Source organism: Danio aesculapii, chromosome 10, assembly GCF_903798145.1.
Source record: "Danio aesculapii chromosome 10, fDanAes4.1, whole genome shotgun sequence".
NCBI lineage: Eukaryota > Metazoa > Chordata > Actinopteri > Cypriniformes > Danionidae > Danio > Danio aesculapii.
In genome coordinates this window covers 132,109-152,108 of record NC_079444.1, presented here as the reverse complement: position 1 = coordinate 152,108, position 20,000 = coordinate 132,109, and the positions used below count along the sequence as shown (strand labels likewise).

At 43.3% G+C, this 20,000-nt stretch overlaps 1 protein-coding gene across 2 annotated transcripts in view; it reads left to right on the top strand.

The window, feature by feature from the left end:
* LOC130236339 (beta/gamma crystallin domain-containing protein 3) overlaps positions 1 to 20,000 on the top strand; it is a 26,107-nt gene that overhangs the window by 697 nt on the left and 5,410 nt on the right. The window contains exons 2-6 of one of the 2 annotated variants that reach the window (XM_056467016.1): positions 4,875 to 4,926; positions 11,329 to 11,495; positions 16,900 to 19,258; positions 19,346 to 19,390; positions 19,759 to 19,868. In XM_056467016.1, the coding sequence (XP_056322991.1) occupies positions 4,875 to 4,926; positions 11,329 to 11,495; positions 16,900 to 19,258; positions 19,346 to 19,390; positions 19,759 to 19,868 (2,733 nt within the window). Of the gene's footprint in view, positions 1 to 4,829; positions 4,927 to 11,328; positions 11,496 to 16,899; positions 19,259 to 19,345; positions 19,391 to 19,758; positions 19,869 to 20,000 lie in introns of both variants that reach the window. The other variant, XM_056467015.1, reaches the window with a different exon arrangement.

Genomic DNA, 20,000 nt, shown 5'->3' with positions numbered 1-20,000 from the left:
AGTGTAATGTGGTAATAGTAATAGTGTATTGGTGATATATAGTGTAATGTGGTAATAGTAATAGTGTACTGGTGATATATACAGTAGTGTAATGTGGTAATAGTAATAGTGTATTGGTGATATATAGTGTAATGTGGTAATAGTAATAGTGTATTGGTGATATATAGTGTAATGTAGTAATAGTGTATTGGTGATATATAGTGTAATGTAGTAATAGTGTATTGGTGATATATAGTGTAATGTAGTAATAGTAATAGTGTATTGGTGATATATAGTGTAATGTGGTAATAGTAATAGTGTATTGGTGATATATAGTGTAATGTAGTAATAGTAATAGTGTACTGGTGATATAGTGTAATGTAGTAATAGTAATAGTGTATTGGTGATATATAGTGTAATGTGGTAATAGTAATAGTGTATTGGTGATACATAGTGTAATGTAGTAATAGTAATAGTGTACTGGTGATATATAGTGTAATGTGGTAATAGTAATAGTGTACTGGTGATATATACAGTAGTGTAATGTGGTAATAGTAATAGTGTATTGTGATATATAGTGTAATGTGGTAATAGTAATAGTGTACTGGTGATATATAGTGTAATGTAGTAATAGTAATAGTGTACTGGTGATATATAGTGTAATGTAGTAATAGTAATAGTGTATTGGTGATATATAGTGTAATGTAGTAATAGTAATAGTGTACTGGTGATATATAGTGTAATGTAGTAATAGTAATAGTGTACTGGTGATATATAGTGTAATGTAGTAATAGTAATAGTGTATTGGTGATATATAGTGTAATGTAGTAATAGTAATAGTCTACTGGTGATATATAGTGTAATGTAGTAATAGTAATAGTGTACTGGTGATATATAGTGTAATGTGGTAATAGTAATAGTGTACTGGTGATATATAGTGTAATGTGGTAATAGTAATAGTGTATTGGTGATATATAGTGTAATGTAGTAATAGTGTACTGGTGATATATAGTGTAATGTGGTAATAGTAATAGTGTACTGGTGATATATAGTGTAATGTGGTAATAGTAATAGTGTACTGGTGATATATAGTGTAATGTGGTAATAGTAATAGTGTATTGGTGATATATAGTGTAATGTAGTAATAGTAATAGTGTATTGGTGATGTATAGTGTAATGTGGTAATAGTAATAGTGTACTGGTGATATATAGTGTAATGTGGTAATAGTAATAGTGTACTGGTGATATATATATAGTGTAATGTGGTAATAGTAATAGTGTACTGGTGATAGTGTAATGTGGTAATAGTAATAGTGTACTGGTGATATATAGTGTAATGTGGTAATAGTAATAGTGTATTGGTGATATAAAGTGTAATGTAGTAATAGTAATAGTGTATTGGTGATGTATAGTGTAATATAGTAATAGTAATAGTGTACTGGTGATATATAGTGTAATGTGGTAATAGTAATAGTGTACTGGTGATATATATATATAGTGTAATGTGGTAATAGTAATAGTGTACTGGTGATAGTGTAATGTGGTAATAGTAATAGTGTACTGGTGATAGTGTAATGTGGTAATAGTAATAGTGTATTGGTTATATATAGTGTAATGTGGTAATAGTAATAGTGTATTGGTGATATATAGTGTAATGTGGTAATAGTAATAGTGTACTGGTGATATATAGTGTAATGTGGTAATAGTAATAGTGTACTGGTGATATATACAGTAGTGTAATGTGGTAATAGTAATAGTGTATTGGTTATGTAGTGTAATGTAGTAATAGTAATAGTGTACTGGTGATATATAGTGCAATGTAGTAATAGTAATAGTGTACTGGTGATATATAGTGTAATGTGGTTATAGTAATAGTGTATTGGTTATATGTAGTGTAATGTGGTAATAGTAATAGTGTACTGGTGATATATAGTGTAATGTAGTAATAGTAATAGTGTACTGGTGATATATAGTGCAATGTAGTAATAGTAATAGTGTATTGGTGATATATAGTGTAATGTGGTAATAGTAATAGTGTACTGGTGATATATAGTGTAATGTGGTAATAGTAATAGTGTACTGGTGATATATAGTGTAATGTGGTAATAGTAATAGTGTATTGGTGATGTATAGTGTAATGTGGTAATAGTAATAGTGTACTGGTGATATATAGTGTAATGTGGTAATAGTAATAGTGTATTGGTGATGTATAGTGTAATGTGGTAATAGTAATAGTGTACTGGTGATATATAGTGTAATGTGGTAATAGTAATAGTGTACTGGTGATATATAGTGTAATGTAGTAATAGTGTATTGGTGATATATAGTGTAATGTGGTAATAGTAATAGTGTACTGGTGATATATAGTGTAATGTGGTAATAGTAATAGTGTACTGGTGATATATAGTGTAATGTAGTAATAGTAATAGTGTATTGGTGATATATAGTGTAATGTGGTAATAGTAATAGTGTATTGGTGATATATAGTGTAATGTGGTAATAGTAATAGTGTATTGGTGATATATAGTGTAATGTAGTAATAGTGTATTGGTGATATATAGTGTAATGTGGTAATAGTAATAGTGTACTGGTGATATATAGTGTAATGTGGTAATAGTAATAGTGTATTGGTGATATATAGTGTAATGTAGTAATAGTGTACTGGTGATATATAGTGTAATGTGGTAATAGTAATAGTGTACTGGTGATATATAGTGTAATGTGGTAATAGTAATAGTGTATTGGTGATATATAGTGTAATGTGGTAATAGTAATAGTGTACTGGTGATATATAGTGTAATGTAGTAATAGTAATAGTGTATTGGTGATATATAGTGTAATGTGGTAATAGTAATAGTGTATTGGTGATATATAGTGTAATGTAGTAATAGTAATAGTGTACTGGTGATATATAGTGTAATGTGGTAATAGTAATAGTGTATTGGTGATATATAGTGTAATGTGGTAATAGTAATAGTGTACTGGTGATATATAGTGTAATGTAGTAATAGTGTATTGGTGATATATAGTGTAATGTAGTAATAGTAATAGTGTACTGGTGATATATAGTGTAATGTGGTAATAGTAATAGTGTACTGGTGATATATAGTGTAATGTGGTAATAGTAATAGTGTACTGGTGATATATAGTGTAATGTAGTAATAGTGTATTGGTGATATATAGTGTAATGTAGTAATAGTAATAGTGTACTGGTGATATAGTGTAATGTGGTTATAGTAATAGTGTACTGGTGATATATAGTGTAATGTGGTAATAGTAATAGTGTATTGGTGATATATAGTGTAATGTGGTAATAGTAATAGTGTACTGGTGATATATAGTGTAATGTGGTAATAGTAATAGTGTATTGGTGATATATAGTGTAATGTAGTAATAGTAATAGTGTATTGGTGATATATAGTGTAATGTAGTAATAGTAATAGTGTATTGGTGATATATAGTGTAATGTGGTAATAGTAATAGTGTATTGGTGATATATAGTGTAATGTAGTAATAGTAATAGTGTACTGGTGATATATAGTGTAATGTGGTAATAGTAATAGTGTATTGGTGATATATAGTGTAATGTGGTAATAGTAATAGTGTATTGGTGATATATAGTGTAATGTGGTAATAGTAATAGTGTACTGGTGATATATAGTGTAATGTAGTAATAGTAATAGTGTATTGTGATATATAGTGTAATGTGGTAATAGTAATAGTGTACTGGTGATATATAGTGTAATGTGGTAATAGTAATAGTGTATTGGTGATATATAGTGTAATGTAGTAATAGTAATAGTGTATTGGTGATATATAATGTAATGTGGTAATAGTAATAGTGTATTGGTGATATATAGTGTAATGTAGTAATAGTGTATTGGTGATATATAGTGTAATGTAGTAATAGTGTATTGGTGATATATAGTGTAATGTAGTAATAGTAATAGTGTACTGGTGATATATAGTGTAATGTGGTAATAGTAATAGTGTACTGGTGATATATAGTGTAATGTGGTAATAGTAATAGTGTATTGGTGATATATAGTGTAATGTAGTAATAGTAATAGTGTATTGGTGATATAGTGTAATGTGGTTATAGTAATAGTGTATTGGTGATATATAGTGTAATGTGGTAATAGTAATAGTGTACTGGTGATATAGTGTAATGTGGTAATAGTAATAGTGTACTGGTGATATATAGTGTAATGTGGTAATAGTAATAGTGTACTGGTGATATATAGTGTAATGTGGTAATAGTAATAGTGTACTGGTGATATATAGTGTAATGTGGTAATAGTAATAGTGTACTGGTGATATATAGTGTAATGTGGTAATAGTAATAGTGTATTGGTGATGTATAGTGTAATGTGGTGATAGTAATAGTGTATTGGTGATGTATAGTGTAATGTGGTAATAGTAATAGTGTATTGGTGATGTATAGTGTAATGTGGTAATAGTAATAGTGTATTGGTGATGTATAGTGTAATGTGGTAATAGTAATAGTGTATTGGTGATATATAGTGTAATGTGGTAATAGTAATAGTGTACTGGTGATATATAGTGTAATGTGGTAATAGTAATAGTGTACTGGTGATGTATAGTGTAATGTGGTGATAGTAATAGTGTATTGGTGATATATAGTGTAATGTAATGGTATAGAGTGAGAGAATATAGTGTCATGATAATAGTGTAACAGTGAGGTGTTCAGGGCGTGTCTCTCTGGAGGGAATCAGATCTCCATCTACGGGTGAAAAGGCAGGTGTATCTGTGTCTGCAGGTGTGTCTATGTCTGCAGGTGTGTTCATTACAGGTGTTTTGCATATTGCTGTGTTGTTTGTTTCCCTCAGTGAGGTCAGAGAGGCTGTGACTGATGGATTTACATTTACCTGCAGTGTTTCTGAAGATGGTGTTGATCAAACACCTGAAGCAGCAGCAGCAGCACAGGTAATATGTAATATACCTGACACACACACACACACACACACACATACACACACACAAACCCAATAATATATATAATATAATCACTGCTGTATATTATATTTTATTGTTCATTCATTTTCCTTCAGCTTAGTCCCTTTATTCATCAGGGGTTTTGAACCACCAACTATTCCAGCATATGTTTTACACAGTGGATGCCCTTCCAACTGCAACCCAGTACTTGGATTATTATTATTACTGTATTATTATGTTATATTTTATCTCTCAGAGGGGCTCAAACTTAAACACATTTTACTGTTAGACCAGGCCAAAATCTCACAGGCACAGTTCACCCTAAACAGTGTTCTGTCATCATCTCCTTCACTTGTTCCCATGTGCTTTGAGTTTTTCTCATTTGTCAAACTCAAAATAAGATATTTTGAAGAATGTTGCTGCTGTTGACTATTGGATTCTGTAGTATTGTTTTCCTACAGTAGTCAATGGTTACAGATTTCCAACATTCTTATAATGATCTTTTTTTATTGTTTAATTGAAGAAGAATAAATAGATTGGACCAAGTGTAGGATGAGGAAACCCTGACAGAGTATTAATCTGTGTGTGAACTGCCTCTTTAAATCTCGTACAGATAATATGTAAATTGTATTTTGAGCCCTAAAACAAGGCCTTGACACATCCTCAAAACAGTTTGTCGAGCTGCTGATTGGTCAGAGTACTTACAGTCCGTCAGTGTGAAATCTGAATGTGCTGCGTTTATTTATTTAGCTAGTGCACATCCATATTCTTCAGGTGAACAATTAATCTGCTTCTGTGTTTGGATTGGCTGCTTCTCTGATGATGTCAGTTTGAGCGTCAAACATAATCATTGAGCTCGCCCTCTGTTGGTCACACTACATGTTCAGCTGTGGAAGATTGAAAACAGCATTTTGCCCAAAAAAAAAGCCTGAAGATTGTAGTGAAACAGACTGAAGCAGCGTTAGTGATGTGCTTTAATCCTCTATCTTGATCTCCTCTGTGTGTGCGTGCAGTAATCAACCTCACAAAGACAGAAATAACAAGCAAAGAAGGACAAACCATAACTCCTCCATGTTGACAGATCTTAGGGGGAAAATGAGCAAACAAAGCAAATTGCATAAAAAATATATGCCAGAGTAGTTGGCGGTTCATTCAGCTGTGGCGACCGCTGATAAATTAGGGACTAACTGAAGGACAGTGAGCGAGTGACTTGTAGATATCGCAGACTGATCTGTGAATAAACGAACAGTGTGGAAATAATTCCGAAGGTAAGAAGAGATCATGTGAGAGTGCAGACTAAAGCTGACCTCAGTTACTGCGCTGTGTGAAGACCCCTGCGCTGAAACACAACACACACAGACGATCACAACACACACAGACGATCACAGCACACACAGACGATCACAACACACACAGACGATCACAACACACACAGACAATCACAACACACACAGACGATCACAACACACACAGACGATTACAGCACACACAGACGATCACAACACACACAGACGATCACAGCACACACAGACGATCACAGCACACACAGACGATCACAGCACACACAGACGATCACAGCACACACAGACGATCACAGCACACACAGACGATCACAGCACACACAGACGATCACAGCACACACAGACGATCACAGCACACACAGACGATCACAACACACACAGACGATCACAGCACACACAGACGATCACAGCACACACAGACGATCACAACACACACAGACGATCACAGCACACACAGACGATCACAACACACACAGACGATCACAACACACACAGACGATCACAACACACACAGACGATCACAGCACACACAGACGATCACAGCACACACAGACGATCACAGCACACACAGACGATCACAGCACACACAGACGATCACAGCACACACAGACGATCACAGGACACACAGACGATCACAGCACACACAGACGATCACAGCACACACAGACGATCACAGCACACACAGACGATCACAGCACACACAGACGATCACAGCACACTCAGACGATCACAACACACACAGACGATCACAACACACGCAGACGATCACAACACACGCAGACGATCACAACACACGCAGACGATCACAACACACGCAGACGATCACAACACACGCAGACGATCACAGCACACGCAGACGATCACAGCACACGCAGACGATCACAGCACACGCAGACGATCACAGCACACGCAGACGATCACAGCACACGCAGACGATCACAGCACACGCAGACGATCACAGCACACGCAGACGATCACAACACACACAGACGATCACAACACACACAGACGATCACAGCACACGCAGACGATCACAGCACACGCAGACGATCACAGCACACGCAGACGATCACAGCACACGCAGACGATCACAGCACACGCAGACGATCACAGCACACGCAGACGATCACAGCACACGCAGACGATCACAGCACACGCAGACGATCACAGCACACGCAGACGATCACAGCACACAGACGATCACAGCACACACAGACGATCACAACACACAGACGATCACAACACACACAGACGATCACAGCACACACAGACGATCACAGCACACACAGACGATCACAGCACACAGACGATCACAACACACACAGATGATCACAACACACAGACGATCACAGCACACACAGACGATCACAACACACAGACGATCACAACACACAGACGATCACAGCACACACAGACGATCACAGCACACACAGACGATCACAGCACACACAGACGATCACAGCACACACAGACGATCACAGCACACACAGACGATCACAGCACACACAGGCGATCACAGCACACACAGACGATCACAGCACACACAGACGATCACAGCACACACAGACGATCACAGCACACACAGACGATCACAGCACACACAGACGATCACAGCACACACAGACGATCACAGCACACACAGACGATCACAACACACAGACGATCTCAGCACACACAGACGATCACAGCACACACAGACGATCACAGCACACGCAGACGATCACAGCACACGCAGACGATCACAACACACGCAGACGATCACAACACACGCAGACGATCACAACACACGCAGACGATCACAGCACACGCAGACGATCACAGCACACGCAGACGATCACAGCACACGCAGACGATCACAACACACGCAGACGATCACAACACACGCAGACGATCACAACACACGCAGACGATCACAACACACGCAGACGATCACAACACACGCAGACGATCACAACACACGCAGACGATCACAGCACACGCAGACGATCACAGCACACGCAGACGATCACAGCACACGCAGACGATCACAGCACACGCAGACGATCACAACACACAGACGATCACAGCACACGCAGACGATCACAGCACACGCAGACGATCACAGCACACACAGACGATCACAGCACACACAGACGATCACAGCACACACAGACGATCACAGCACACACAGACGATCACAGCACACACAGACGATCACAGCACACACAGACGATCACAGCACACACAGACGATCACAGCACACACAGACGATCACAGCACACACAGACGATCACAACACACACAGACGATCACAACACACAGACGATCACAGCACACACAGACGATCACAACACACAGACGATCACAACACACAGACGATCACAACACACAGACGATCACAGCACACACAGACGATCACAGCACACAGACGATCACAGCACACACAGACGATCACAGCACACAGACGATCACAGCACACACAGACGATCACAGCACACACAGACGATCACAGCACACAGACGATCACAGCACACACAGACGATCACAGCACACACAGGCGATCACAGCACACACAGACGATCACAGCACACACAGACGATCACAGCACACACAGACGATCACAGCACACACAGGCGATCACAGCACACACAGACGATCACAGCACACACAGACGATCACAGCACACACAGACGATCACAGCACACACAGACGATCACAGCACACACAGACGATCACAGCACACACAGACGATCACAGCACACACAGACGATCACAGCACACACAGACGATCACAGCACACACAGACGATCACAACACACAGACGATCACAGCACACACAGACGATCACAGCACACACAGACGATCACAGCACACACAGACGATCACAACACACAGACGATCACAACACACACAGACGATCACAGCACACACAGACGATCACAACACACACAGACGATCACAACACACACAGACGATCACAGCACACACAGACGATCACAGCACACACAGACGATCACAGCACACACAGACGATCACAACACACAGACGATCACAGCACACACAGACGATCACAACACACACAGACGATCACAGCACACACAGACGATCACATCACACACAGACGATCACAACACACACAGACGATCACATCACACACAGACGATCACAGCACACACAGACGATCACAACACACAGACGATCACAGCTCACACAGACGATCACAGCACACACAGACGATCACAGCACACACAGACGATCACAGCACACACAGACGATCACAACACACAGACGATCACAGCACACACAGACGATCACAACACACACAGACGATCACAGCACACACAGACGATCACAGCACACACAGACGATCACAACACACACAGACGATCACAGCACACACAGACGATCACAGCACACACAGACGATCACAGCACACACAGACGATCACAGCACACACAGACGATCACATCACACACAGACGATCACAACACACACAGACGATCACAACACACAGACGATCACAACACACACAGACGATCACAGCTCACACAGACGATCACAGCACACACAGACGATCACAGCACACACAGACGATCACAACACACAGACGATCACAGCACACACAGACGATCACAACACACACAGACGATCACAGCACACACAGACGATCACATCACACACAGACGATCACATCACACACAGACGATCACAACACACACAGACGATCACAGCACACACAGACGATCACAGCTCACACAGACGATCACAACACACAGACGATCACAGCACACACAGACGATCACAACACACACAGACGATCACAGCACACACAGACGATCACATCACACACAGACGATCACATCACACACAGACGATCACAACACACACAGACGATCACAGCACACACAGACGATCACAGCTCACACAGACGATCACAGCACACACAGACGATCACAGCACACACAGACGATCACAACACACAGACGATCACAGCACACACAGACGATCACAACACACACAGACGATCACAGCACACACAGACGATCACAGCACACACAGACGATCACAACACACACAGACGATCACAGCACACACAGACGATCACAACACACGCAGACGATCACAACACACGCAGACGATCACAGCACACACAGACGATCACAGCACACACAGACGATCACAGCACACACAGACGATCACAGCACACACAGACGATCACAGCACACACAGACAATCACATCACACACAGACGATCACAACACACACAGACGATCACAGCACACACAGACGATCACAGCACACACAGACGATCACAGCACACACAGACGATCACAGCACACACAGACGATCACAACACACACAGACGATCACAGCACACACAGACGATCACAGCACACACAGACGATCACAACACACACAGACGATCACAGCACACGCAGACGATCACAACACACGCAGACGATCACAACACACGCAGACGATCACAGCACACACAGACGATCACAGCACACACAGACGATCACAGCACACACAGACGATCACAGCACACACAGACGATCACAGCACACACAGACAATCACATCACACACAGACGATCACAACACACACAGACGATCACAGCTCACACAGACGATCACAGCACACACAGACGATCACAACACACACAGACGATCACAACACACACAAGCGGATCAATCACAACCAAACTGATCAAACCTGTGGCCTGTGTAATGTTCTGCATTCATGTGTATTTCGTTTCCATGTGCCCTTCTGCTGTTGTTTATCTCCCCCTCTGTCTATAGCCTTGTTACACTATCTATATAGTATCTATAATAATAATATCAATATTATATGTAATATTCTAATGTGTGTGTATCCCCTCATGGTCCTCTCTGTGTGCTCTGTGCTGTGGTTTCCTGTCTATATACTCTGTATCTGCTTTGCTGTTGAATCAGTGGTGTTCGGGAGTGAAGGGGTTAAGGGTTTGTGTGTGTGTGTGTGTGTGTGTGTGTGCTGGAGGAGGAGGAGCGAGAGACACACACACACGCACACAGATATAAAGAGGGGTGTGTGTTTCCGGCTGCTGCAGACGGCTCTGCTTTGTGTGTTTCAGTGTTCTGGCAGCACCGGAGGGCATGAGGGCGTCTCCGCAGCCCCCCGCGCCCCCACAGCGCCCCCTGCGCACACACTCCTGCTCCAGACCAGCCGGACAGCGTGCTCACACACTTCCAGCAGTGCCGCGGAGCCACCTGGGGGCCGGTCACTGCGCACACACACACAGTGAGTCATCTGCCTTATCAGACGCCGGTGCGCGCGCGCGCGCGTGTGTGTGTGTGTGTGTGTGTGTGTGTGTGCTTGATATATGGTTTATGAGGACGCTAATCTGTTTAATATCATGGGTGTAACCCAGTAAATGTGCTTGATGAGGTTTATGAGGACACTGCCCTCATTCTGTAATGAAAATAAGCAGAAATCAGATGAAGGAGTGTTTTCTGAGCCCCTAAACCACATATACAGCAGTGTGTCTGTGTGTGTGTATCTGTCAGGAGTGTGTGTGTGTGTGTGTGTGCCTCCAGCAGTCAGTGTGACTCGTTCCTCAGTTAAAAGAGAAATCAATAATGAATGACGTGCAAATCTACATGTAAATGAGGCGTTTCTCTGTGCGGTGTGTGCTGTTGTTTCTGTGTGACGGAGTGTGTTTTGTGTGTAACGTAGTGTGTGTGTGTGTGTGTGTGTGTGTGTGACGGAGTGTGTTGTCTGACTCTGGCTGTCCTCATTGCTCCTCCATGTGCCCCGGCGCCTGCTGATGATATCATCAGTCATGTGAGGATGGTGTTGTGGCTCACACACACACACACACGCACACACACACACACACACACACACACACACACACACACACACACACTCTGCTTTATCAAACACAGAAGCTGCTGTTAGACTGAATGATTCTCCTCTGCTGATTGTGGATCATATCAGCACTTTATTGAGCTGTAAACACTGCTTCTGTATCTGACAGCGCTCTCTCCTTACAGCGGCTTTACAGCGGTGTGTGTGTGTGTGTGTGTGTGTATGTATTTATATATGTGTATCTTCAGGGGTTGGACAGTGAAACTAAAGGGCAGTAGTGGATCAGTCTGCTGTAGCTCCTCCTCCTCAGTCCAGCTGCAGCTGCTGTAGCTCCTCCTCCTCAGTCCAGCATCAGCTGCTGTAGCTCCTCCTCCTCCTTAGTCCAGCATCAGTTGCTGTAGCTCCTCCTCTTCAGTCCAGCATCAGCTGCTGTAGCTCCTCCTCCTCAGTCCAGCATCAGCTGCTGTAGCTCCTCCTCCTCAGTGTAGTGATTGACAGACAGGAGTCCTGCACAGTGTCTAGAGGGATTGTGAGCTGTTCTTCTTCAGAATAGTGTTCAGGTCATTACTGATGCTGCTGGAGGAAAACCTTTCCTGACTCGCTCCTCCAAAACACCCCAAAGTGCTCAATAATGTTCAGTCTGGGTACTGTGCAGGCCATGGGACATGTTTAACTTCACTGTAATGTTCATCAGACCGCTCTGTCTCCAGTCCTGCTGTGTGTATCGCTGCATTATCATCCTGATACACACCATCACCTTCAGGATACAGTGTTTGACCCAATAGGTCACATGGTCCTCCAGAATGGTTGGGTAGTCATTGGCAGTGGACCAACACCCATCTAGCACAAGTAACCCATCAGTGACCCCTCCATGCTTCACTCTGGGCATCAGCAGTCTGGGTGGGACACTTCTTTGAGGCTTCTCCACACCGTAACTCTCCCGGATGTGGGAATGTTTGCACATTTAATCCTGCAGTATATATGTGTGTGTGTGTGTGTGTGTGTGTGTGTGTGTGTGTGTGTGTATGTATATGTATGTGTGTGTATGGAATATACACATATATTAATACATACACACAGATATATATTAGGAGTGCACCTAACTGTTTAATTCTGGGTTGAAACCAAATATATTAAGTAGTAATTATCTAAGATTTTATTCAATAATATAAATACATTTTGTAATTCTTCTTGAATTGATCTATAAATAACACAGCCAGTAATATGACCACATTATATTGACAGTAAAATATTATTGACAGTGAACGATTGGACGAGTGTTGTCCTGACAGCACAGGATTGTTATGAAGGAGTTTACTACACAGAAATGTCCCGTCGGCGCATTATTTGAGCAGAGTTTGTAATGTAGACATGAAAAGCAGTGCTCTGGCCTCATGTGTTTGCTAAGCTTGTGATTTCTGTAGGCAGTGAGAGTCTCTGTGGCCAGACCTGCTCCATAAACAGCCTGATTATCCTGTCTACATGTTCAACAGGACATTCCCAAAACCCTGACTCAAGTGTTCCTCTGTTCATTCTCTTTAATCTGTCGTCTGTCCTGACATACACACACAGACCTGTGATGTAGGAAAAGAAACCTAATGCCAAACGTCACTGGCGCTATATAGAAAATAAAAGTGAATAAGTTAGGCACTCAGCAGTGATGTTGAGTTTAGTGTTTAACATGGACATGTGCAGTCTACAGCTACACCAGCGCAGCTCTTCTGGAGGGTCACGGGAGTCTCTGATCATCCATCTAGAGAAGCGTCTATGAGGAACTGAGGGCGCACTCTCAGCCTCCGCTCCAATACACCACAGAGCTGTTCAGTGGAGCTGCAGGCTGACCGCGTGTATGTGTGTGTGTGTGTGTGTGTGTTGTGTGTCTGTGTGTGTGCAATTGAAGATAGTGTCCCGTGGCGCCTCATGAAAGCGGTATATATGTGTGTGTGTGTGTGTGTGTGTTGTTTGTTAAAGGTGAGCTGGTGATGTAGCTCTGATTAAACACACACACACACACACACACACACACACTCCTCCTCCTCCAGCGCTGTACTCTGATCATAAAACACATCACAGTCTTTGAGTCTAAGAATAAAACACACCATTCTCTCCCCGTCTGAGCTGAGCTGACGCCTGTGTTTCAGAAGTGTGTATTTATATCTCAGAGGCCAGTGTTGCAGTGCATGCTGGGAAATATTCAGATGGACTCTCGCTGTACAGTCGGCTGTTTATGAGCTCTTCTCAGGTGGAGTTTCTGCTTCACACAGTCCCTGATGCTCCTCATTATGGAGGATTATATATGATGATTACACGGCTCTCAGGAATCCTTCATCCCAAACACAACACTCAAACAGATATTATCCTCACATCTGTGTGTATCACTCATCCCTAATCGGAATATTTGATATTATGAAATAGAAGAGCTGACTTTCACTTTTATATTGTCTTTATTTTTTATTAATACAGAAAACTGTTTTTATTAAACTATTATGATTAAGGGCATCTCTTATGCAGAATTGGCTTTAATAAGAGGTTTGAACCCAGTTGTGTGTGTGTGTGTGTGTGTGTGTCAGCAGTGTGTGAATATCTCCAGCCTCTAATGGTGAACATGGATTGTGTTTATTATAATCAGACTTGCAGAAACACTTTGACATTCTCCTTTTGTACGTGTCATCAGAGGGGAAAAGCCCCGCCCACTAGTGCCCATCATCTCTCCATCTCATTAGCATAAACAGCAGCCCTGAGTGAGAAGCAGCCGTCTGCTGAAGAGAATGTCAGCATAGACTAAGAGGATTATAGATGTGGAGTTCTAGATCAACAGGAGCGACATAGACTGACAGAAGCATGAAGCACACACTCACACTGAAGCACACATGCACACCTGACAACACACACACTGCTGTTTTACATCTGACGCTATGCTGACACACAGGCATCTGTAGCTCCGCCCTCTTCTGAAAAGAGCACAATCTCATTTGCATTTAAAGCGACAGACACCAAAACACCACAATTAGGGTCAAAGCCTGAAAGGGTCAGTTTCAGAGAGCTGGAGAACATTATCTGTGTGACATTCACAGCTCAAACACACACACACACACACACACACACACTTCCTTTTCTTTCATTTGAAATAGTTTGACATGTTTGTGTGTTTTCTACAGCACATTGATTGAATGTTGGTTGTTTAAACGCTCTTTTAAATCAAGTGAACGTGACTCCAGATGAGGTGATGATGTCTGTGCTGCGGCTGCTTCTGTGTAAATGCTGCTAATGACTATAAAGAGAAGGTCGATTACTTCCAGTTTGCTTTCATGTGACAGCAACACAAAGAGCTCCTCAGATGTCATGAGCATGTGCATTAAAGGGTCATAACGGGGATTTACAGTGTTTGACATGAACATGAGCAGTGTTTAATGGGGCTGCTGTCACTTGAAGACATCATACACTAATTATGCTTTCACTTCAGACGTGACTGATTACTTGAATGATCAGCACAACAATTATATGTGCATTGTGGAATATAGCATGAAGCACTGCTTACTAGAAACACCAAGAGGCACAACGTCTTTGAAAGAGCGCATAAAAGAAGGACACAATAGTAGGAAAGCTTTTATCTGATAAGGAAAAATGCTCCTAAACTACAGTAATCAGCTGCGCTTCAGCACTGTAGTTTCTGCTGATCTGACAGATATAAATGTGTGTGTGTGTGTGTGTGTGTGTGTGTGTGTGTGTGTGTGTGAGGGTCTTTGTGTCATTAATGTTGGTCTGCATATGTAAATGTGTGTGTGAGGGTCTTTGTGTCATTAATGTTGCTCTGCAGATATAAATGTGTGTGTGTGTGTGTGTGTGTGTGTGTGTGTGTGTGTGTGTGTGTGTGTGAGGGTCTTTGTGTCATTAATGTTGCTCTGCAGATATAAATGTGTGTGTGTGAGGGTCTTTGTGTCATTAATGTTGCTCTGCAGATATAAATGTGTGTGTGTGTGTGTGTGTGTGTGTGTGAGGGTCTTTGTGTCATTAATGTTGCTCTGCAGATATAAATGTGTGTGTGTGTGAGGGTCTTTGTGTCATTAATGTTGGTCTGCAGATATAAATGTGTGTGTGTGAGGGTCTTTGTGTCATTAATGTTGCTCTGCAGATATAAATGTGTGTGTGTGTGAGGGTCTTTGTGTCATTAATGTTGGTCTGCAGATATAAATGTGTGTGTGTGAGGGTCTTTGTGTCATTAATGTTGCTCTGCAGATATAAATGTGTGTGTGTGTGAGGGTCTTTGTGTCATTAATGTTGCTCTGCAGATATAAATGTGTGTGTGTGAGGGTCTTTATGTCATTAATGTTGGTCTGCAGATATAAATGTGTGTGTGAGGGTCTTTATGTCATTAATGTTGGTCTGCAGCTCTCCATGTGTCCAGCAGATGTGAAATGTTGTTGTGCTGATTGTAAAAGGCCTCAGTCCTCCATCAGTCCTTCATCACAGTGCTTCAGTATTCTTCTTCTTCTATTATTATTCCCTTCAGAACTGTCTTGAGCATCTGTCTGCGCTCCTGTCTCACGTCTATAAAATCCACCGCATTCACCACGTCCATTGAGTTTAGTCGTGGTCTTCTGAGGTGCAGCTCATTTATTAGAGAACAAACACCACAGTGGAGAATCCCTAAAGTACATTCCTCTGCCTCATATTTGCGTCAGTTTATTTAGACTCAGTGGAGGGACAAATGTTTTATGCCATATTCAAGTTTTGCACATAAGTCTAATTCAGATCTTTGCATGGAAACAGAGCTAGTGTGTGTGTGGAACTGTGCCGTAGCTAATCTTCTTTATGTCATGTTTTCCTTCCACAGATCTGCTGAAGATAGAAGTGAAGCCATAGACCTCAATGCCAAAGAGCTGTTGGAGGAGAAAAGACGCTATGATCTGTCCTGTCCCCCTGTGGTGACCTACGGCACATACCGAGGCCTGAGGGAAGCAAGAAAACCAAAGAAGAAGCATAGCATCGAGCTTCATTCCCCCATATCTGAAGGAGATGAGCCTGCACACCCCGAGCAGACCTGCTGTTTCACTGTAAACACCATGAGCACTGACCTAAACCAGAGCTCTCCTCCATGGACACAGCAGATTGAGGACGTGTTGTTGACCCAGGGTGTTTTACTAGCCCAGGGTCCCACTGTTGAATCTCCAGCACACCCTCATCCCGAATACTCAAACTGGTCCATTACCTGTATAAAGACAGAACCAGTCTATAGAATCCATCAAGCAGAACCAAGACCACCCAAACACCTGGTTTACACCGAACAGGAACACCTTGATCTGAATGCTGCGCTAGAGACTGTTTCAGCAAACATCACAAACACACATTCAGCCACTAACACACACCGTCCACACACCGCCCCCACTCCAGGACCAGAGCAGAACAGTGGGGAGGTGTGTGTAGTTGCAGACAGGACTGATGATCGGCAGGAGTCTGATCCCGAGCTGGCGGAGCTGCAGTCTGGGGTGGAGGAACAGCTCCTGCGGGTGGAGTCTAGACTGATGGTGGACGGCATCTTGACCAGCGCTCTCTCTGCTCTGCAGGAGATGGAACATTCTGAGCAAGGTGTCCTGCTGAGCTGTGAACTTACCTCAAAGTCGGATCTGATGGAGGATAATAGAGCTGCAAATGCAGAGCTGCGGTGCGGTGTGGATCCAGCCGGCCTGGCTGTGTCTGCTGTGCTGGAGCCACCAGCGGGGAGCTGTGCTTTGGGAGACTGCAGCCGCTCTCTGCCCTCCTCCGGGTACGAGTCCATCGCCGGCTCCGACTCCGACATCAGGAGTTTTGTGGGTGCAGCATCTGAAGTGTGTTCTGCTAATGCTCTCCTGAGCGAGAATCAGGCCCATATTGAGTCTTTCTGTGAAGGGAAGAGTGTGGACCCTGCTCCCTGTAGCGGCTGTGCAGAGATCAGATCAGATGAGGATTTATCCACGGTCCACAGCCATAATGCAGAGATCAGCCTCCACAGCCCTGCCTCATCAGAGGAGTCTCTCTTTCAGGAGAAGCACACGGCTGATGTTTGCATGTGTACAGAGAGTAGGGTGAATAAATCTCAGGATACAGTCAAAGAGCATGTATTGAGCAATAACTGTAGATACTCTCCAGGTGGTGCTGCATTATCAGCAGATCAGGAGAGCCTTCAGCAAAGCCAAACTCTCAGTGTAACTCTCAGCGACAGCCACAGCTTTACCTCTGATTCAGGTGTGGTGTCAGAACTCCGAGCACCAGCCGTACACAGCCATGAATCCATAGAGCCTGAAGCCCCTTTTTCAGGTGAGCAGGACTCCAGTTGCTCAGGTGAGCAGGACCGCAATGGCTCAGATGAGCAGGACCAATGTTACTCCCAGGCCGCAGCAGATCTGAATGTCCTTCCATCCGGGACTGAACCCCAGTGTTCTGCCGACCAATCTGGGTCTCCGCCGTGGGTCTCGGTGCGAGCGGTCCGCTGCAGCATCACCGATGACCAGAGCCCAAGTCCAGAGGAGCATCTGAACCCTGCAGATACAGGAGTGTGTGTTTCAGCTCTGGACACCCTGAAAACCTTCATCAGATCTGCTGCCGTTCATCAACATCCCCGTTTGCTGGATGCAGACCTGCAGCCGGACGGGGGCTTCTCCATCATCAGTGAGGAGGACGAGGGTGACGTGGTGTTCGTCAATGACCTGGGAGCTCTGCACAGTCCTAGTGTGCGCCGGGCTAAAGCGTACCCCTTCTGCCTGTCCCCCATATATGAGGAGGAGTGTGTGCGTGAGGAGGCCCCGGGCCCCCAGGAGCCCCAGGAGGAGCAGAGGAGCGTGGAGCAGCCGGCCGCCGCCATACTCTCCCTCCTGCAGTCCGTCAGCGAGAAACTGCAGTCCAGCATGGGCAGAGGATCAGGGGAGACCTGCAGGAGGGAGGACTGCACACGGAGCCCACAGGACGACATGCTGCTGAACCATCATATCCACCCGGAGGACACAGGAGCACCACTGATCCTCCAGGTCCTCCCCAAGCCGATCACTGACCCGTCTGATGATCACAGTACAGACAGAGAGCAGCAGGAGCTGGACGGGGATGTTGGAAAGAGTGCCAATACACCCTTCTATCAGTACATGAAATCCAGACTGATGCCGTCTGCTGATGACGACACCAAACCCATTGTTTGTCACAGTGGAGCCAACACAGGGGTCACGGTGAGCAGAGTCAGATGACTAGTCTGGTTTGAGATTGGCTTATAGACGTGTAGACGAGCTGATTGTTCTGTCTGTGTGTCCTCATAGGAGAGGAACAGGGTGTTGGGAAAGATCAACCCCAGACCTACAGCAGTAAGTGCAGCTCTCGTACCCTCTTTAGGCTCTTACACTGTGCCCTAACTATAACTATTTGACTTGTTTTAAAGAAGAAACTCACTGAATTTCTGCACATTATTTCTGAAAACAAGACAACATTTCTTATTGGTCTGGAAATGCATTTAGATGGAAGAGCTTTTAGATGTTTGGACTAGAAACAGGATGACAGTAGAGTAAGAGAAGCCTAGTTTACAGTGCTGGAGTGATGTGGTGTCGTGTGTAGCTCAGACACACTCTCCTCTGTTCCTCTCTGTGTGTTTGTGCCTGTGAGCAGATTTGGACCTGTTTGCAGTTTGTGCACAGGGGTCTCTCGGTCCCCATAAGTGATGTTTTCTTTGTATCAGGCGCTGATCTATGATGGAGGTGGCGAGAGGAGGAGGATCTGCAGGGATGTGGAGGACACTAGGACGGAGCTGACGGCTCGCGGAGCTACACTACATGCTCTGAGAGGATGGTAATCACTGTACTGCCCTCATATGATGCATCTTACACACACACACACACACACACACACACGTCAGTCACTAACCCTCCAGTCTGAGCATTCCTTTATATGTGAATTCAAGACTGCAGTTGTGTAAGAAAT